Genomic DNA, 21170 nt, shown 5'->3' with positions numbered 1-21170 from the left:
ACAGTATTACTCACTGTGATGAGAAACATTCAAGCTTACTCATCGTCCCTGAAAAATCGGCCAGTGAGAAGACAAAGACGCAGGGCGGAGGAGGCTGGGTAGCCCTTGCCCGCCTCACAAAGGGCTCCTGGTCACGGCTGCGCTGAGCAGGGCTGGTGGGTCCAGCAAGCACCATCCCCACCCCCCAGCCTCTTGGTAGGCAGATGAGTCAATGTCACTGCTGGTGACAGAGCTCACATCAGGAGCTCTAGCCGCCTGGGGGAAGGATGTCCAAGATGCACGCGCACACACACACACACACACACACACACACACACACACACCCCGTCCCACGCCTGGGCACCGCATCAGCATGGGGGATTCACTCCCATCCTGCCTGTGATTGCATGATATTCTAGTCACCAAGTGTCAGATCTGAAAGAAGCCTCAGAGGAAGTAGCAGATGGTTTTCAGATTGTGCTTCCTGGGCTCTCAAGGGTGAGCAGACGACAGGCAGGTGGAGGTGCCAAGGACGGTGTACCTGGGGAGGCCCGTACGGGACAGGGAGGGAGAGCACTTTGGGACTCGGAAATGACCACCTCGAAAAGCAAGCTCCACGTGGCTCTGAAACACCACTGATCAACCAGCATCGCTACCCAGGAAACAGATTCCCACTCCTTCTCTGAGCCCTGCACCGTTTTCCTCTCCACCCCAACAAGCATCCCAGACCGGACTGTGGCCAGGAAACACAGAGCACAATGAAGGGACAGATGGGTGGCCTTGGGGATCAGCAGCAGGAAGCTCACAGCCGTAGGCAGCGAGCCAGGCCAGGGGGACAGTGGTCCACTAAGATCGGCAGCCTGGTGCCCCAGAACCCTTTTTGCTTTACCGCCCTTTTGGCTTCTCTGAAGCGGGCACTGGGTATCAAGCTCCCATCGGTAATTAAATTTGCACGATCCAATTGCATTAGCTGCTGTGATTGAGACGGGACTCAAAGTTGAAGGGCCAAAGGCTGTGCCTCCATTAGCACTGCCTGTAGCAGCTACGTGGGGCAGGAACTGATGACAAGCACCTTGCCTGGATGCTGGAGGCCCCGGTTCCAGGGCTTACTGCAAAGAGCTCGCTGACCCTTTGCTACCAAGCACTGACACCCTCAGCACAGCTGACCCTGCAGCCATTCACAAAAGCACGTGCCAGAAAGGCAAGAGGCAGGGCCACAGGTGTCATCACCACATTCACGCTGATTGCCCCGGCTCCAGTCCCTGCTCAGGACAGATGCCCAGAATTCTCAGCAGGTCCCCAGTCACTTCATCCCCTCCAGCTGTGACAGGCATCAAAAGCAAACCCCCAAAACATTCAGGAAGAGCCAAGGACGTGCTTTCGAGGCCAGCCTCAATGATCCCTACAGAGGGGCGTCTCGGCCATTAGCCTGGACACTGACCTTTCACCTCACCTCCCGTCGGGGACACTAACTCTCCCAAGCTGTCTTGCCAAAGGACACCTCAGGAAACGTGCTCCTGCCTGCCCTACCTGGGAGTCTTGGCAGTCAGCACTCAGCAGAGACCTAGGAGGCTTCAGACCTGGGAACATCTCCGTGTATTCAGCCTGAGGTCAACGTCATAACAAGGTGGAACCAGGGGAGGTGGGAGGACGAGGGGGAAAAGGAGAGGAGAACACGAGGCAGCTGTGATCTGTGGGCGGCCCCAGGGCTGTGCGCTTGCCTGTCCACCCCTCACCTACCAGCCACGTGCCACTTCACCTGCCACGGGAGCCAAGGAGTGGCAAGGGCCAGCCAGCCCATGGGAGAGCCGGCTGAAGCCATCCCAACGTCCAGGAGCAAGTAAGCCCAGGGGCCAGCTTCACCAAATGCCCTTTGCCCACCTCGAGGCACACTGGGCCTCAAGGGCCCCAGATCGCCCAACTAGCCACAGGCCTGGCTCTCAGCAAGAATAACCATTTGACAGATACAACCCGAAAAGCTGGGAGCATCTTTTCTGGCACTTTGCGTGTCATTTTTTCTTCTAAAGGGCAGAGATAATTAAGTTTGAATAGTACTTATTTTTCCTGTTTGGGGGCCAATTATAGTAAAAATCATTTAAATGTCACCCTAAGAGGTAAGGGTGCCATGCCACCACGTCAAGCCAGCCACCAGAGGGGCAGGCAGGAGAAGGAGTGGCATGTCCCTGTGAGCCCTACAGAGCTGGCTGGAGGGGTCACTGGGCAGCTATATGCCACCTGAGTGCCGGGCTGGCAGCAGCCTCACAGAAGGCTGCATGGAGCCCTGACTGCAGTTTAGGGTCCAGCAGGGCAGCTCATGCCAGACCCCGTCGTGTGGGAGATCCAAGTAGAAGCAACTGGATGGGACAGGATGGGTCAGTAGGGAAGCCGACCCCACCCCAGAAACTCTTCCCTTCAAAAGGAAGGGGCAGCTCTGGCAGGAGAGAGGAGGGAGGGTGCCACTCAAAAGGGTTTGCGTCTTCAAGAAGGAGCCAGTGTCTGGGAACCCGGCCCACGCAGGCCTCTTTCACAGGCAGCTGGGCCCAGCATGCGACAGGGGAGGCCTTTCCCAGAACTCAGGGTCAGGGCAGGCGCAGCGAGTGCCCACACCCCGTGCGGGCCCTCCTGTGAGAAGGAGACTTCTCAGTTAATGCCCACGGTGCAGACACGGTGGAGCCCTCTAGGAACTGAAATTTCCAAGCGCAGGTCTAGCTGGCAAGCTGACCACCCGCATGGGGTTAATGAACAAGTAACAGGGCCAAATCACAGCCATCATCATCCATCTCCAGCGGCCGGAGCCTGCCTGCAGCCACGTACAACGCAACGGCCTCTCCTCCAGCTCACCGCCCGGCACCCCGCACTTGCCCCAGAAGGAAGTCGGCAACCATGTCAGGCCTCTATTAGCTTGTTAGAGAAAAGCAGGGCTCTCCAAAGCTATGCAGGCGCCTGAACCTGGGTGGCGAGGCAGCACTTCCCAAAGAGGCCGGTGCGGAGAGCAGAGGTGATGGAGAGGAGGCCCGTGGGCAGCAGAGCCCGGGGGGAGGGGCCAAACGCCTCGCCAGGCCTCGGGCTGACCGGGGTCAAGCTCTCCGCAAACCGCCTGGGGTCAGAGCCAAAGGAATTCCCTTGGCCCTCCTCAGGAAGGCCTGCACCCCTCATCAGTGCCCGGGGCACCTTCCCTAAAGACGGGGGAGCCGGGGCCAGGCCGTCAGGCTGGCTGAGGCAGCCTTCGTCCTGTGACCCAGCTGTGTGTATGGAGTGGGGGCAGTGAGTGTGAAAATGCACACCCCAAACACCCCACAGACACACCACCCCACAACCCTACACCACACACACACACACACACACACACACACACACACACTCCCACACTCCACCCCGCCCCACACCACCCAGCACACATACTACACCACACCATACCTCCCCAACAAACATACCCACACACATCACACATGCACACACACTGCAGACACATTCACACACACCACAGCACACATCAGTTCCCATCCCAGAAAGTGCAGTGCTCGGGGCCTCAGCTCTCGGGAGAGCCCCCTCCTCCCTACAAACCCCAGGCCAGCCACACTGTCTCACGTTCCAAGCCCGAGGCCTCAGCCAGGGATGGGAGGAGAAAACCGCCAAGGCTCCAAAGGTTCTAGGAGGGTCGCCCAACCTGGCCCAAAGTTGCTCACCCTCTGTCAGTGCTGAAACTGCCCAAGGAGGCAATTTCCCACCTGCTTAGAGGACCCCAGACACCCCAGCAGCCAAAACTGCCATCAGCTGAGGTCGATTCTGACGAAAATGATGGGAAACACTCTCACATCAAAAAGACACCCGGGCTTCCCTGGTGGCGCAGTGGCTGAGAGTCCGCCTGCCGATGCAGGGGACGCGAGTTCGTGCCCCGGTCTGGGGAGATCCCACATGCCGCGGAGCGGCTGGGCCCGTGAGCCATGGCCGCTGAGCCTGCGCGTCTGGAGCCTGTGCTCCGCAACGGGAGAGGCCACAACAGTTAGAGACCCGCGTACCGCAAAAAAAAAAGACACCAAACTTTTGTAAGCAAAGACCCCAGATAAAAACAAAATAGAAGCTCCCACACTCCTGTCCCCACAAAGGCCCGGGGTGAGGAACAGGCGGAGCACCGGGCTGCCCACGAGCCCCTGGCGTCTGCAGCCCTGACAACAGGACAGGCTGTTTACACGGGAAGCGGCAGATCTACAGACGGGGGTGCTGTTTCCCTGGATGACTTCGGATTGCAGTGTCTGCCAGATGGATTTTCAAAAGCCATCAGACAGAGACTCAGAAGGAAGCTGGGGAGCTGAAGGTCAAACGTTCAGTCCGGTGGGTCTGGACTGCAAAGGCCAGGTAATCCCATCAGCCTCGCCCCCGCCCTATTGGTCATGAGCGTCTGGAAACAGATACACACATCACATCTGGCTGCTCCCCACCTCCAGCCCCAGACAACCAACCCCTTCCACTGCCCTGTTCCCATCATGCCTTCTCTCCCAAAGGCTTGGGACGTGGGGACTAGGGGAGGGTCACACCAGAGCGGAGGAAGGGAAAGGCCTGCCGGGGATGGGCACGGAGGGGAGCCAGGTCGGCAAGAGACAGGGGGCAAGCTATCTGCTGCAGAGCTGGAACGCCCGTTGGGACCAGCTTGCGTGGTCTGGCCTGCCCAGCGCACACTTGGAGCCTTTCCAAGAGGGAGACCCACCCTACAGACCCATTTGTACCCTCCAAGGTCCGTACCAGACAATCAGCTGCCCTGGCAAGGCAGGGACAGACTAAACGAGAACTTTTTAACAGTGGCTCTAAAACCCAGCCGCAGTCAAAGTGCAGAACATCATTCCTGTATTATCGGACATTATGCTCTAGAACAGCCAACCGATAACAGCTGCTCCCCGACCAATCAGGTCCTGGGTTTTAGACCCCCAAGTCTGGACCTCCCTGGTGGTCCAGTGGTTAAGACTCTGCACTTCCACTGCAGGGGGCACGGGTTCGATCCCTGGTCAGGGAACTAAGATCCCACATGCCGTGCGGCTTGGCCAAAACAAAACAAAACAAAAACCCTCAAGTCAAGTGCTGTTTGGCTCCCCAGATGATGGCTGTGGGGAGGCAGGGTGAGATTTGCTCAGCTTCTCCCAATGGAGTGTGCAGTCCCCGAGGCAGGGGCCACGCCCTGGAGGATGTCCACCCTGCCCCACGGACAGGCACCCCCTGACTTAGAGTTAGCTCTGCGTAAGCAGCGGCAGCAGCCGTCAGAAGAGGGGACACACTCAGAGCCCCTCCACACCTCCTGACAGAAACTCACCACCGTCCACGCCCACGTCTCCCAGTGCTGCATCCCTGACTGCAGCACTGCTGAGCAGTGGGCATCTCAGCACGCCCTGAGGCAAGAGGCAGGGCCACAGGGAGGCTGAGAGGGCAGCCAGGCCAAAGCCATGGGTGCCGCCCAGGCACAGGGGCCACTGGCAGGACAGGCTGAGGCTATAGCTCTGTGATCACTTCAAGGTGCGGGGAGGGCTCCGGGACAATCTCCTCACGGAGACCAGATCTAAACTCTCACCAGGAAACTCCTCCAGTTACCAGGGCTTTGTGACAAATCACCCTGACACGCAGGGGAGTAAAAAAGCATGTATCACGTCCACGGATGCTCGGAACAAAGCCCTGAGAGGACTGGGGCTTGGAGTCACCCACTCTAGCGGGTGGTGCTGGCTGTCAGCGGGGCCTCTGGTCCCCCCACGTGGGTGAGTTTGGGTTCCTCACTGAGTGGCAGCGGGGCTTGAGGAGCGAGAACCAGGTGGAAGCCGTAGCACACTTAACAGTCTAGCCTCAGAAGTCACACAGTGACATGGCCACGTTCACGCATCGAGGCAGTCACCCAGGTCCTGACTGAGCGAGGGAGGAGGGAAAAGATTCCAACTCTCCATAGGGAGTGGCCACAAATATTGTGGACATTACTAGCTGCCTGTCCCCAGCACCCTCGCTGCCTCATTTCAGTGTCACAAATGTAACCACTCCACAGTGACCATCACTGTGACTACAGCCCTGGCGATGCCTCACGAGGGGCATCACCGCTGTTCCACAGATAAGGCATCGGAGGCCCGACAGTGGCCAGACCCGCTCCCCAGAGAAGCCCGCTGAGCTGTGGGAGCCCTTCCCTGGCCCTCTGCACAGAGCAATGTCCCTGCAGCAGCCGGATGCCTTATCATTCAAACCAGCCACAGACCCACCAGCCTACCTGGTACTGAGTATTTTGGGCCCACGAGGCAGCAAAGGCTGCAATGTATACATTAGCCCAGAATAAGCACTCTCCCGGCAGAAATGACACGCTGGAAGGCGGCGAGCATCTGGCAGGATCCTCTGATCACCTCAAGCATCCCCAGTCAAGTACAGCTTCTGCCTCGGTGCCTCTGAGCAGGCAGGAACGGCTCCCGGGAGGGGTGCCCAGGGCCAAGGGCCCTCAAGCTGGCAGGCACCACAGATAATGAGGGAGGCAGCCTCTCAGGCTCACCCAGGCCTCTGGCCTCACACTCCTCCCACAGCACGACCCTGTCTCCCAGGTGAGCCAGCTGAGGCAGGGCCTACATCCTGGGAGCCGCAGAGCCTAGCCCAGAGGCCGGCAGGCGGGAGGCACACGGTAACGCCCTGCACTGCACGTCAGTGACGAGCTTCAGAGAAGGGCCCCAGGCTGCCCTCCCCACCACACCCAGGGAGGGGCTGCCTCCCAATGACCCAGGCCAAAGACTCAGGCATCTTAACAAAGCTGGGAATCCGGAATTTCAAGATTAATAATTAATAGTACCTCCGTGGTCTGTGGCTCCAGCTCTGACACTCCTTCCCAGCAAAGGGTAACAGGCTCTGGCCCAGAGTAGGCTGTTAACAGGCCTGCTCACTAACCCTCCCCCTTGCTAATTCTGCCTCCTGCCCCCCGCCGCTTGACACCCACAGCCCAGGCCCTGCACCCACCCCCACCCCAGCCAGCCAGCGGTCAGCAGGCACGGTCACACGCCCCGGGGTGCTCCGTACTTTCCCATCCAGGTGGCATGGCTGGGAGGAAACCTGGGCACGAAGAGCGTCGACATCCCAGTGTCCACGTCCATCGTGCCGTAGCAGCCTGGCTCGGTGACACCGAAGGCCCAGTGAAAGAAGGACTCCTGTGGCGGGAACAAGGACCCAGGTCACTCCGTCAGCAGGACAGCAACGTGAGGTGCAAGGAGAGAGGTGGGGTATCTGACCGAGTGCTTTCCTCCCCGCACCCTGGAGGGTCAGCTCGGGCTCCCTGGCTCTGGGGGCCTGACCCCCAGCCTCACACCACCCTCCCCCTCAGCACTCTGCCCCCTACACCAGCTGCAGGCTGCCGTCCCCTCCTTCCTCCTGGCTGGCTGCTCAGACCCTGCTTCAGGCCCGTGCCCCAGCCCCACCTGCACCCCACCTCACCGGCCACCCGCCTCAGGTCCCAGACAGGGCAGCTTAAGACACAGGTGCCCAGGAGCACCACGGGTTCGTCTCTGCCTCTCCCGCACTCCCCTCCCTCCCCCCACCTCTCTGCTACCCCCACTGCCTGCAGGCAGGCAAGATGGCACCTTGACTTAGACGCCCAGGCCAGGCATCTGCTCAGAAACGGACTCCTGCATTTAGGGCTTCTTCCTTCCTTCTGCCACCCCCGGGCAGCTGATGACTTCAGTGTTTAGCATTAAACATGCAGCTAAAATAGCGTTGTAAAGGTATGAAGTGGAGGAGGCGCTCTTCTAAAATTAATCTTGCATAACACCAGTAAGAGAGCCAACAGCTGAATTTAGGAGATTGGTTTTTAAGCCACAGACTATGGAAACCTCAAGAAGCATCAAGACTAGTCAGAGAAAACTTATTTAGACCTGCACATCTCCAGCAACAGGGACAGCAGGCTTGCAGCTGCAAGAACGACGCGGCAGAGGGAAGCCCTGCAGGAGGAGGTGCTTTCCACAGAAAACATTGGGCCGTGGCTCCCGGCAGTGGACCTCGGCCTGTGCCCTGCGGGGTAGACGCTGTCCGGCTGCAGAGGCCACGCCTTACCACCCGCTCTCCACACTTAGCTCCCCTCTGGTTCCCCCGCCTCCTCCCTGACCCGGATGCTGGACGCCCATGTCCTCTCGGCTCTGCCTGCCCCTGGGGAGTTCGCGTCAGACCTCCACTCAGGGCAGCGCAGGGAGGAGAGGAGAGCGCTAGACTTGGGGTCGGGAGATGGGTTCTAAATAATCCCAGCTCCACCTCTAGCAAGTCATTTCCCTCTGAGCCTGTTTCTTTATCTGTAAAGTGGGGCCAGCTCAGGGCCCTCCTGGCTTTCTGGGTGAGCTCCCCTGTCCAGTGTCCTTGTTCTCGTTCCTGGGAACCGAGTGATGCCAATGATTCTCAGCCGAGGCCACCACATCCAAGCTGGCTTCCTGCAGCTGGGCCACCCGCTGCCCCACAGGGTTCCAGAACCTCGAGGAGCCCCTGGACCACTTCCCAGAGGAGGAAACCAAACCCCAGTGAGGGTCACAGGGTCGGCACCGGCCAAGCCGGGACCAATGCCCGGGCCGCCGACTCCTGCTCAGACCCTGCTCACATGCCTCCTCCCAGGACCTCTGCAGCCCCCGTCCTCCTTGCTGTGGCAGAATCTGGCCCCAGGAACTCAGCCCGCCCCATCTGCACCTCTCCCGGGCCAGGGAAGGCTGCCCAGCCCTCCCTCTGAGGTCCAATCCTGTGGATACTACCCTCGAGCCCGGAACACCCATCCCCAGCTCCACCAGTCAGAATTCATGCCGGCCTTCAGGGCTCACACCAAATACTGCCTCCTCCACGAAGCCTTGCCTGCTTGCTCTCCCAGGAGCATCGTCTCTCCAGACTCTGACCTGAGAGAGCTGAGGCTGGCTGGCGACAGCCCTGCCCCCCTACAGAGGGGGCTCCCTGGGGACCCAAGCCTCGGCCTGCTTTCAGAGAGCCTCTTCAGGGTCCCCCAGGTGGCAGAGCTGCCCAGGCCCACCAGGCCTGATGCTGGAGGAGGGCAGACAGCCCACAGTGGGCCTAGTGCACACTCAGAGATGTGGGAGGCTGCCGGCTGGGCTCACCTGGCGGAAGAGGACCCCGGTGTCTGTGCAGTAGCGCTGAGTCTCCTCCCCACCCTGCAGCACCACAACAGAGCCGGCCTGCACCGCCGGGTTCTTTCGCAGACGCTCACACAGGCGCCGCCTGTTCAGGGCAAAGAGTGCCAGCGGCACCTTCAGGGTTTCGTTCCCCAGCCAAAATGAGGGTCTGCAAAGACACAAGCACACACCGCCACGCAGGCTTCTGTTAGTACCACCAGGCGCGTCCCCCACCCAGAGGCAGGGCCCCCATTAGCACGTGGCAAGCCGGTCCAAGCTCAGCCTGCCCGTGACCCAGAAACAGCCCCTCACTGGGCCGCTGGAGGACCAGAGGGGCTTGTCAACCACACCCTCCCCTCCTGTCCCTGGGCACTGGACCACAAGTGGGGAGGAGAGGCAGCTGGGTCTGTTTGACTGGTAGACGGGTGCAGCTCACGGAAGGAAAGTCTGCAGTGGTGTGGAGACACACCCCCAACCCCCAATTCCAGCCCTCAAGGAGCTTCCCATCCATGTGAGATCTGGCCCAGACGACACTGGATCCCTGCCCATGTGTCTGCAGGCCGCCATCCTCTCTGCAAGTCACAGACCCAGCAGCCTGGCCTGTTCCTCACCTGAGCCGGGACACCCACCTGACCCCAACACATACACACGAACACACACACACGCCCAGGGCACGCAGCACCAGGCCCTAAGCCGAGCCAGGCTCGTAGGTGCCAAATGAGCAAGGAGGAAACACAAGAAGATGCACCTGGAGCGGCAACCCTTGAGGTGCTGGCCCTGAGGACGGCAGCCAGCAAGCACTGAAGGCCAGGCGGAGCCAGGCCTGGCACAGCAGGTGGGTGTCCCTCCTCACGCCCACACTGGCTTCCCTATTCACTGAGAAAACACCCCCTATCCTCCTAGCCCCCACTCTCCAGACCCCTCCTGCCTTGGGCCCCTCTAGACAGCTGCTCCCACCCGAGGCTCCCCCTCCACCTGGGCATGGCCTGCCCCACCGCTCGCCTTTCTCCCCACCCCCGCCCCCCAAGTTGCTCCAGCATCAATTTTCCCCTCTCAGAATCATTCTCAGCATCCAGACATACAGGACCCTCACCCGGCTTGAAAATAAATAAATAAAAGCACGCCCCTTGACCCCCGTGCTCGCCAGCCGTCTGCTTCTCTCTCCCTTTGCGATAAATACCCTCTGAAGAGTCACCCAGCCCATCCCCGTGTCCTGGCCGCCCGTGCCCTCCTCAATCCACGCCAGCAGACCTTGGCCCACCCCCTCCTGCACTACAGCCCCTGCCAGGCCACAATGGCCCCGTGCTCCTGAATCTGCAGGTGGCTTCCCAGTCCTCAGGGGGCCTCGGTGCCCAGGACACTGGAGGCCACGCTCTCTGCTGAAACCCGGCCCCGCACCGGCCCCTCCGGGACCCCCTCCGTCCTCAGCTCACCTCCAAGCTGGAGCCCAGACCATGTGGCTCACCCCCATCTCCCACCCGGACAACTGCAGGAACTCTTAGCTGCTCCCAGCCCCAGCCTCTGCCACAGCCTGGTCTGCACCCATCCAGAGGGACCCTTGAAAAGTGGAAATCCCAGCAGGCATTACCCTGCTCATCCCCTCCCCGCCTTCTACTGCCCTTACAACACGGTGCAGACTTACTCCCAGCCACAGGCGCTGAGGGGAGCCGCACAGGCATCCCACCCTTCCCTGACCTCCGAGAACGCTCCCACTGGGGGCCTCCACTGCTGCTGTTCCCTGTGAGGAATACTCTCTCCCAGTGCCTACCAGGCTCACATTCTTGCTTTATCCAGGCCTCTGGAGAAATGCTCCCCCTTCCCGGGAGCTTTTCCGATAACCCTATCCAAACCTATCCGCTACTCTCTTCCCGCCTCTCTAGAACCACGCATCGCTGCCGAACAGTATATATTCACTTGCTTGTTGTCTCCCCATGTAAAATGTAAGCTCTGTGAGGGCAGGGACCTTGCCTCCTTCCCGGCACCTAAAATAGTGCCACGTGAACGACTAAACAAAGGAAGGAAGTGCAGTTGTAGCGAGCGGGCCAGGGTCCAGCAAGACCAGAGCCAGGGTGCAGGAGTCAGGCAGTGGGTGTGATGTGTGTCCGAGGGAGGCCCTGCAGGCTCTCTGGCCAGCAGGCGGCAGGCATGGAGGTCCAACAGGGGAGGGACAGCCCAGAGCTGGTGCAAGGGAGAGGGCTCTGCTTGGGGCTGCAGTGAGAGTTGGGCAGTGGCACCTGCCCTCACGGCCCCGGGGCACCTTCCACACTCACCTGGCTATGGGACCCTCAGAGGAAGGTGACACCTCCTGCACATCTTGGCTCCAATGGCACTTTCTCAGGATGGCTTTCCCTGGATTCCCTCTCTAACCTTGCATCTCTCTCCCCGGCCTGTCCCCCCATTTAGCCCTGGGCCAGGCTTCCCTGACTCGTGTCTCCAAATCCACTCTCCCACTCTGTCCAGGCCTGGCCCACGAGGACCTCGTTAGCTCCAGGAGGATCTGGTGACTGGGAGGCAGAGCAAGAGGCTGGAGAGTGGGAAGAGATGGTGGAGGACAGAGAATCCATTCCCGGCTCCCTCCCCGGGGAAACCTGGAGCTACAAAGGCCACTCATTCTCCCACCGTCCAGCCTGCCCACGGCTGTGTAAGCCCACCCTGCATTACACTCTCTTTAGTCACCCCTCGGATTGAGGCTCGTCCAAGTCCCTGCTGAAAGGACGCGTTCACTCTCCAACATAAATGTGTACTGGTGCTCGCTGGTGAGGTCCGCCTCTGTCCACTTGAATGGAAACCCCATGAACAGAGATGTGGGTCTGCTCTGGTCCCCGCCGCCCCGTGCTAGCACTATGTTTAGCACACAGCAAGTACTCAATAAATACCTGCCGAGCGAACAACTGTCACAGGGTGGGGCCACCCACACAGCTGTGCGAAGCTGCCACATCAGCCCCAGAGGGGCAGGAGGCAGCACCCTCGGGCCAGCCTGGGGTCTTGCCCACCCCGCACATGCTGACAGGACCATAGCCTCCCTGCTGTCCCCCTTCCCGGGCGTGGGCCCCACTCACCCTCCTGGGCGGGTGGACACAAGAAGCTAGGGCTTCCTCTAAGCCGTGCCACTTGCCTGCCACGCTCAGCCACAAGGATGAAAGGACAGAGGTGACAGCTCACAAACATGCCAGCGCCCCAGCTGGCCGTGCTATCAGGAACTGAAACTGCAGCCACCAGCACCCGTGCGCAGAGTCCCCCAAGCTCCCTCCCATTCTTTCCCCTCACTCAGCAAAGCCCATGGAGGGGCTGGGCTCAGGGAAGAGCCTCGTCTCCACAGACTCCCAGCGGCCCAGAGTGAACAGCACCAAGGCACTGTTGCAGATGGCCTCGGCCAAAGGTGCCTAGACCCGTGCAGGCTCAACAGCACAACTGCCTGAAAATGCCCAGCCCCCCCACCTCATCCCCCCCGACCCCCCACCTCATCCCCCCCCGACCCCCCACCTCATCCCCCCCGACCCCCCCCATGCCTCACGCCCCACACACCTTCTTCCTTAAACACACCAGCTACCGGGTCCACCTGGACTGCCACCACGTCCCCACCTGGAAGGCTCTCAGAAGGGCTGGGCTTTGTCTTATCCAGAACCTTCTGAAAGACCTAAACTCCTCAGGGCACCCAGACAGGACCTTGGTGGCCCAAGGGCCAAGCAGCCCAGGTCAAGACAGGAAACTCAATACGCCCCCCTCCTGTGAGCATCACCTGCTCCTGCAAAATCTCCAACACCATCTAGTCGCCCACGGCTCAGCCGCAGCAGCGGAAGGCAGCCTGGCCAGAGCCCCCGGCACGCCGACGGCTGCAGTCATTCATTACGGCAGCGTACCCCAGAATCAAGGTTTATAGAGACGTGCCCTTTGATTTCTCACGACATAAACCAACCCCTCAGAGAGAATGTTGGGCCCAGAGCCATCGCAGGTGGCTTCTCCCTGCAAGTTCAGCAAAAGCAGCACCCATAAAACATCCCCAACTGGTTTCTGCTGGAGCTTTTGCTAACTGGCACCCGGAATCTAAAAGGCAAAAGCCAGGTCGTCCCCAAGTCCAAGTATAAATAAGGCACACTTTACTGCACGCAGCCAAGGGCACAGGCAACGCCTGGGTAAGACCGCAGGGGTTGGCAGACAAAGGCTCCAGGGTATCAAAGAGACACACAGAACAAGCTCCAGCCCCCATGGGCCAGCCCACCCCCTGCCAACAGCCAGAGCCCAGGAAACGGCCAGTGACCAGCCCCCGCGGGAGGTGTGATACCACTGCTCCGAAACTCTCTCCTGTCCCCCAAATCAGTACTGAGCCGGCCCCTCCTTTGACCTCAATGGCCACCTGCACGGTTCTCACCCAAGGGATTCATGCACAGTGTTCAGGGGGTCCACCTACTTGGATGGGAAAAAAAATTATATCTTTAGTTTTTCTAACCTCACCTTTAACATTTTCTTCAATTATTAATGTAAGCAACAAACCACACCAGTATCGGCAGTGTGTGAATCTGTCACCAACAGAAATCAGAGGTATTTTCATGTCACCTTACTGATGTCACGGTACCTCAAAATGCCACTCTTACTCATCACTACTTCAGCACTAAGGTGGTTCTTAGACCTGCTGCTTTTATTATTTTTTATTTTTTTTATTTTTTTTTTATTATTTAATGTATAAAGAAGCATATACTACTATACCACGAATTTATTTCTTAACATCTTTATAACTGTATTTCCATATAATTGGTTTTCCCTGTAATCCTCTGTATTTTATTTCATCACGCTGAGTCTTGCATAGGTCTCACGGATGCCCGTGGGGTCCACAGCACAGACAAGGACAAGATCCCTGCACTAGGATGTGACACCACTTCTGGATGGGGCCATGCTGCTAAGCTTCCGGCAAGAGAGGCCAGTCAAGGACCGCCTGCTTCCTTGGCCACAGCCTCCAGCTCAGGCCAGGCACCGAGCCCACCGAGCCCTCCGGCTGCCTGTCAGCAGGGCCAGACCGCTCACCCTGGCTGGAGGGGCCTCAAGGCAGCTGGTCAGCATCTCCCACCCTGCCTACCTTTCTCCTGAGGAGGGTCGGGGGGCTAAGCACACACAGGGACCTGTGTGGAGTCAGACCAGGCCTGGGGAAGGGCATGGGAAGGCAAAGGGGCACTCAGTGGCCAGCCTGCCTCCCACAGACCCACCCCTCCCCCCAGCCCCCAAGGTCAACCCAATGCGTCTTCTCCAAGAGCACCAGGTTCATATCAGGGTGGGGACGGGCTCTGATCCAGAACCTGGCTCCTCCAGATACTTGCCCTCCAGAAATGCTGACTCCAGCGTGAACTATGACCCCACAGGCACACACCCAGGGCAGCTCACCTGCTGCTTATCACTGGGCAAAAGCCCTCTGGGCAGCAGCTCCCTGAGAGTCACTCAGTTAAAGAATTAAAGATACTCCTTCAGAGATATGGGGATATATGTTTATGTAGAGCTGATTCACTTTGTTATACAGCAGAAACTAACACACCATTGTAAAGCAGTTATACTCCAATAAAGGTGTTTTAAAAAAAAAAAAAGATACTCCTCCACCCTATTCAGGGTTCTGTTCCCACTCCCGCCCACAGCTCCTTTCGTCAATCACTGAGGGCTCCGCGCAAAGCAGGATGGCATGTTGGACTAGTGTAAAGTAAATCCTCCTCTTATTCATTAGGCACCGTGTCACCTAGCACCAATCACTGGGCGGCCACAGGGCCCTGGAGACACAAACTGAACTGGTCCCTGGGCTCCAAGGATGCCGGAGAGACATGAAGGGGAGCAACCTCTCACCCAACCGTGATGGGCAGGAGTGCAGATGTAGAAGAGCATCCTCCTGCCAGTGGGAAAAACTGGGATTCTCTGGAATATTGAGCAGGAAGCCTTGACTGGAGGTCAGGAGGGAGGGGGGGGTCAGGAAAGGTTCCTCAGAGGAGGAACCATCTGAGCTGAGTCTGCAAGTATGTGAACAATATGTCAGAGGATGAGGACTCTCCAGGGCCAGCCGGTGAGTGGGCAAAGGGAGCTGGAGAAAGGAAAAAGCCATGTGGGGGAGCCGATGCAGCAGGTCTGGCAACAGCAGAGAAGTCTCATCTCTGTCCATGGGAAGCTCGAGGCATGACTCAAGCAGAAGGCAGGGCTCCCTCCCACCAAGTGATATTGGATTAGGGGAGGGGGTGGAGACGACCTCACAGCAGACTCTCTGGGGGCTGTGGGACCCTCTGTCTCAAACTTGAAGTCCCTGCCCAGGCTGGCAGGACAGAGCAGGATCAGCCCTTAAACACCCCCCAGAAGAGCTTCTCAAGTTTCTAGTTGAATCTGAGATACTAGCTTAGGGCTTCCACTACTCCCCACATCACGTGGAGCACACTCCAAGCACCCAGGTCTCCCTGGGCCCAGGATCTGGAAGGACTCTACAGGCAACCAAATGCAACTTCTGGGGAGCCTGTGGCTGTGACTTGATGGTATGGTGCCTCATTATGCCTGACACTCTGATCTGTCCTGTGTACGCAGCTGGGCACCGAGCTTTGCTGGAAACACACTTGAAGCCTCTTCCACTTAAAGAATCTGCTGGGCTCTAAGTGTTCAGCAGGGTAACCCATACCAGCCTGGGATGGCTCTTGCCAAGCAGATCCTGCCAATCTCTGGAAGCTACCTGCACCTGTCAGGTCTCCCTTCTGATTACACACCTCTCCAAGGCCTCTGTCACTCAGTTTTCCTGCTCCATGACCCAGAGAATCAGTTTTGCTATAAGGGCCCTCCTTCCAGGATTCAGCCAGCTCTAGACTCACGCCCATCCAATCACCAGCCTGGCTCCCTGTCTCTTCGGGAGAGCAGCAGACCTCAAGCCAGCATGGAGCCCTGAATCCAAATGCAGCCCCTGGAACTCCCTGTGACCACCTGGTGGCCCAGATATAGGGGTAACTGACCCACATCTGGGCACTGGCCTACACCTACTGCTCACTCTGCTCTTTAAGACAGGGTCACAGGGCTTCCCTGGTGGCGCAGTAGTTGAGAGTCCGCCTGCCGATGCAGGGGACACGGGTTCGTGCCCCGGTCCGGGAAGACCCCACATGCCGCGGAGCGGCTAGGCCCGTGAGCCATGGCCGCTGAGCCTGCGTGTCCGGAGCCTGTGCTCCGCAACGGGAGAGGCCACAACAGTGAGAGGCCCGCGCACCGCAAAAAAAAACCAAAAAACAAGACAGGGTCACAGGCTGGGTTCAAGGATCTGGCCCTAGATTCCTTGACACTCATCTGGGACTTTGCAAGCATAGCTCTCTGCCTCAGGGGTGCTCAAGGACTAGCACAAATGTCATCCAGGGAGTGAAGCCTACCCACACTCTCCTCTGAGCTCAGAATCCATGCCCGTCAATGGCACACACCAAGACTAGAGGCATGACATCTACCCCAGTGGCCCATGAACACGTAAGGGTAGGCCCAGTACTCTTCCTGGAATACAGGAGGTGCCTATTAAGTGTTTGACTTGCATGTCCTAAGCTCTCCCAACCTTGGAGTTCGGGGCCAGCTGAGGGGGCCATTTTCTGTTGCCACTCTCCCTACCTTCCAAAAAGAGAGATGCATTTAGTCCACCAGTTCCCCCATTCTGATCTCATTTCCAGCCTGGCATCTGGGGCACTGCCCTCTCTCTACCACTCCCCTTCCCAGCCCCCAGCATCTCCAGGCCCAAATGCCGCCCCCATAATTGGCCCTTGCCCTGAATTCATATATAGCCCAGAGGACAGTCGTCTCAAAAGCAGATCTGAGCAGATTAAAAACCCTTGGAAGTTTCCAGTCCCTTAGGACAAAGTCTGGAAAAGCCAGCTGGGACACTGCCCTCCAGCACAGGGACACGCTCCACTGTCCCCCGTCCCCAGAACACTCTGAACTCTCAACCTTTGTTCAGATGTTCCTTCATCAGGGACACTCCCCAACGCTTCAGTGAGCCCACCTGTCCACATTTCCTGCCACTAGGACCATTCACCATTCTTTCATTCAGCAGAATTTATGAAGCATCTACTGTGTGCAAGACATGTACTAACAAGGTCCAGGCGCAAACCAGACAAAGGCCCTGACCTCACACTTTAAATGGAGAGAAGACAAGAAACGAGTTGTTTCTTTTTTGTTGTTATGTACTATATAATTTACCAGGTGGTGATAAGAGTAGGACAGGTGCTTAGGGAAGTCTTCTCTGAGGAAGTTCCATCTGATCCTGAAGGAAAAGGAGAAGTGCCCCGCTAGGGAGGGGATTCCACGCCCATCTCAAACGCCGCCTCCTCCCGAGGGCCCCCAGGTCCCGAGGGCCCCCAGGTCCCCAGCGCCCTGGCAACGCAGTCTTCCCATCTGAGGGTCGTGACCGTGAATGTGCGCGTGGACCCCACCTCGGCCGCACAGTGGTGACTCCACACCTGAACGCCACTGCGGCCCCGAGGGAAGTGGGCAGTGGCCAGGGAGCTGACTCGGACGCGCAGCCAGACGCCCCGCGCTGGACGCCCAACCCGCGCGAAGAAGCGCGCTGCCCGCGGCCACACTGCACGCCCGGCGGGGACGCGGCCCTGCAACGGGGCTCTCAGCCACTGTCCAGCCGGGAGGCCCAAGCCCCCGCTCCGCGCCGCCATGCAAGGGCCGGGGACAGCAGCAGCACTCACCCGGTGGCCGCCGCCATGCTTGCCCGGCTCCAGCGTCACGTGAAGTGAGGCGTCAGCTGAGCCCCACCAGGTCCCACTTCGCGGGGCGGGGCCTGGGCGGGGCCTGGAGCCATTGCCCCGCCTCCTCTAGTGAAAAGGCTCCGCAGGACCCAGAGGGGCGGAGCCCTGAAGGAGGAGAAGATTCTATCTACTCCCCGGCCCCCGGCTGCAGATTAGGGGCGGGGCTCGGGTGGAGGCAGAGGCCTTTCCAGAATAGGAGGGAACTTCCCCACGCAGTGGATACCTTGATTCTGCCCCTGACCTGGCGTCCCAGCCTGCCCAGGGGAAGGACACCTTGGGAGAGGGAGCCCCTGACCCAGTCTAGGGACGGGGCAGAGGTGACAGCTGTTGCTTAAGAAGGGAAATGGCTGGAGCAAAGGCCGGGGCAATTGGAATAAACTAAAAGTTCAGTGTCCAGGAGCGGGGTGTGGGAGTGAGAGGTGCAGCCTCAGAGGTAAGCAAGGGTTAGATCTTGCACAGCCTTGAATATGGGGCTGGGGAGTTAGGTCTGTTGGACCCTTTCCAAGCTCCCTCAACTGCAGGATGGAGAAGGACCTGGGGACAGGGAGGCCAGTGAGGAGGGCTGGGGAGAAGTGGGCACAGGGAGGGCACAGTTCAGGAGAACTGTGGGCATCCCCCTCTGCCCTGCTGGGTACTCTTGTTGGGAGCAGTGTCCTCCAGAAGTCTGGGGAGTGGGACAGGAAGGGTGGTGGTAAGTAGATGTTCCAGGGGAGCTCCCTGTGTTGCCGGTGCCTTAGAATAATAGTAATACTAACAGGTACGGGGCACTCAGTGTGCCCCAGTGCTTTACAAATGTCAGTTCACTGAATCCTCACAATAGCCCTGTGAGGTAGGCTCTGTCCTTAATGCCATTTTACGGATGAGGAAACTGAGGCCCAGAGAGGTAGATAACTCACCTGAGTTCACACAGGGGCTGACCTCATGCAGTAGTGACTTGGTAGTGACTCACACTGGCTCAGTAAAGGAAGGGGCCCCAGGGCTGGTGGGAGAGGTTACCCCTTGCGTCCCAGCCCCCACGAGGGTTATGCAGATGTGTGTGGACAGGATGTGAGGCCCAGCACGTGCCCATGGGCTTCTTTACCCCACCCCCAGCTATGTCACAGCTGGAAGTAGCTTCTCTTTGAAGACCTTGGGTTTGGGAGTGCCTCTTGTTTCTTTGTCAGAACAAGGATGTGGGTCACCATGGCTGAGCTAGGGAGGCCCCAGGGACTCGGAGATGGAGAAGCAGCTGTTGTTTGTTCCCACAAAGCTGGGAAGAGAGCAGGCCCCTTAAATAGGGGGAGGAATCAAACCAGAGCATAAGCAGGGTAGGTGACACAGCGTGCCTGCTTCAAGTCCTAGCACCATCCCTGGTTTACTCATCTGACAGGTGGGGGCTAATGGTATCGCCTCACGGGGCTGCTGTAGGGTTTCATGAGCAGACATCCAGGCACCTTTAGCCTGTGGCACAGCTAAAACAGCCAAAGCCATGAGGAGGAAGGTGGCGCCTCCAGACAGCCCTTCCCACCTCCCTGACCAAGATAAGACCAAGGAGAGTTGATGGAAGAGGGAAACTCCATCCTTCCTCCCCCTTCCCACTTCCTCCAGGCAGGACCCCAGAGATGACCTGTCCACCCTCTTGCCAGTTTCCAGGGAGGAGAGCAGAGTTATAAGCCCCACACCCCACTGCCCAGCCCACTGCCCTGAGAACTTGGACCCGCCCCCCACTTCCCATTAAGCAGTTTCCCACCTTCAGCTAAAGAGACTGGACACTTTTTAAAAATAATGAAGGGTGAGCAGAATGAGCTTCTCATGCTCTTTTTTTTTTTTTTTTTTTGCGGTACACGGGCCTCTCACTGTTGTGGCCTCTCCCGTTGCGGAGCACAGGCTCCGGACACGCAGGCTCAGCGGCCATGGCTCATGGGCCCAGCCGCTCCGTGGCATGTGGGATCTTCCCGGACCGGAGCACGAACCCACGTCCCCTGCATCGGCAGGCGGACTCTCAACCACTGCGCCACCAGGGAAGCCCCTCATGCTCTTTTGTGGAAGCAAACCCTGCCCCGGAGCTAATCACAGCCCCTCCACCATTTATTTTGATAAAAAATATGTGAAAATTAAGCCAACTGCCAGCTCTGCGTGTTTATTAATATGAAAAAGAAGTAATTATCCTAAACAGCCACAAGATAACAGGGGGAGGGCACCTACCAGCTGAGTGGAGCTCCCTTGTTCGTGGGCAGCGCTGGGGGGTGGGAGCGGCCTGCCCCTGATTCCTGCCCACCCTGGTCTGTCTGGATGGAGGGCTTGCCCTGCCAATGAGCCTGGCACAGAGGGCTGCCCTGCTACTGCTCACGCCTCCCCATCAGAGGCTCTGGCAGGGCTGTCCCCACCCGCCCCCCGCCCCTGATCAGGGCTCTGGCAGGGGCTCCAGGAGAAGCAGCCTTGGGAGTGGGTGAAGATTACTCATGCAGGGCCGACCCTGAATGCTGCAGGAAGCCAGGAGGCAATTGGGAAAAGATTGATTTTAGAGAGTTGGAGCCAGAGAGTATAAATCAGCAAGGGAGAGCTCCAGCCAGCACACTCAGGCCTCACGCAGCATCCCCTCTGAGGTCATAGACTGTTGGTTGAAACAGTCTCCCCTCATCGTGACCTACAAGTGGCTGAGAAGCGTTTGCACTCAGCCAGCCCAGTGGCCAGGGCATCACGACTCTCAGGAAGTGCCCTGCCCCAGCCAGAGACCACAGAGAAACTTGGTCCCAGGAAGGCCTCTCCTTGGAGCTCCCGTGGCTCCCTTTGTCCCTGTGACACTGCCAGGTTTCCCTGCTCTGCCCACACCACTCGACCGGGCACAAAGCTATGGCAGCTCGATGGACCCTGCTGATGGCTGGCTGCCTGGAGACGGTTGGCCCAGAGGTGGCGACCAGCCAGACTCTGACTTGGGGCCTCGCAGGGGCGTCCCTGCAAGAGCAGGACACGGGCCCCTTCCATCTTCTGCTACATCCGAGGATGCTGGTCTGCCGGAAGGCTCTGTGTGACCACACTGGATGCCAGCTCTGCCCTTACTACCAAGCTGTCTCACGTGCCAGTCTGGGAGGGGATGGGACCCAGACCCTGCGCTGGAGGTCTGGGCCGAAGAGGAAGAGGGGCCCTCAGCATTGGCCCCAAGGAGCCCACCATCTGGGAGGGCCGAGAGCAGGGCTGTGTGACGAGTTGGGGGTTCCTGAGAGATTCTGAGCAGGAGAGCAGTGGGGTCCGAGCCCATATCCGGTGCAGGAGGTGCTGGCAAGAGGCTCTGTGCTAACTGCATGGGGGCACCAGCCTCGGTGGTGAAGCCCACACAGGGCGGCATGTGGGGTTTTTATGACTATTTGCTTTTGCTGACGATAGA

The 21170-nt window shown here is 58.7% G+C and overlaps 1 protein-coding gene across 2 annotated transcripts in view; it reads right to left on the bottom strand.

Annotated features, from left to right (window-relative positions):
- PEPD (peptidase D) overlaps positions 1–17796 on the bottom strand; it is a 114774-nt gene extending 96978 nt beyond the window's left edge. Inside the window, exons 1-3 of one of the 2 annotated variants that reach the window (XM_022585815.2) lie at positions 17747–17796; positions 9060–9243; positions 7000–7127 (exon numbers count right to left, since the gene is read on the bottom strand). In XM_022585815.2, the coding sequence (XP_022441523.2) occupies positions 7000–7127; positions 9060–9243; positions 17747–17763 (329 nt within the window). In that variant the 5' untranslated portion in view covers positions 17764–17796. Of the gene's footprint in view, positions 1–6211; positions 6299–6999; positions 7128–9059; positions 9244–17746 lie in introns of those variants that run through there. The other variant, XM_089902944.1, reaches the window with a different exon arrangement.
- Between the last annotated feature and the right edge of the window lie 3374 nt (positions 17797–21170).

This window comes from Delphinapterus leucas, chromosome 20 (assembly GCF_059928025.1).
Source record: "Delphinapterus leucas isolate spDelLeu-1000000601 "Yukka" chromosome 20, BTC_Dleu_Yukka2, whole genome shotgun sequence".
Lineage (NCBI taxonomy): Eukaryota > Metazoa > Chordata > Mammalia > Artiodactyla > Monodontidae > Delphinapterus > Delphinapterus leucas.
Note: the sequence above shows the minus strand (reverse complement) of the source record. Positions and strands in the feature narration are given on the sequence as shown.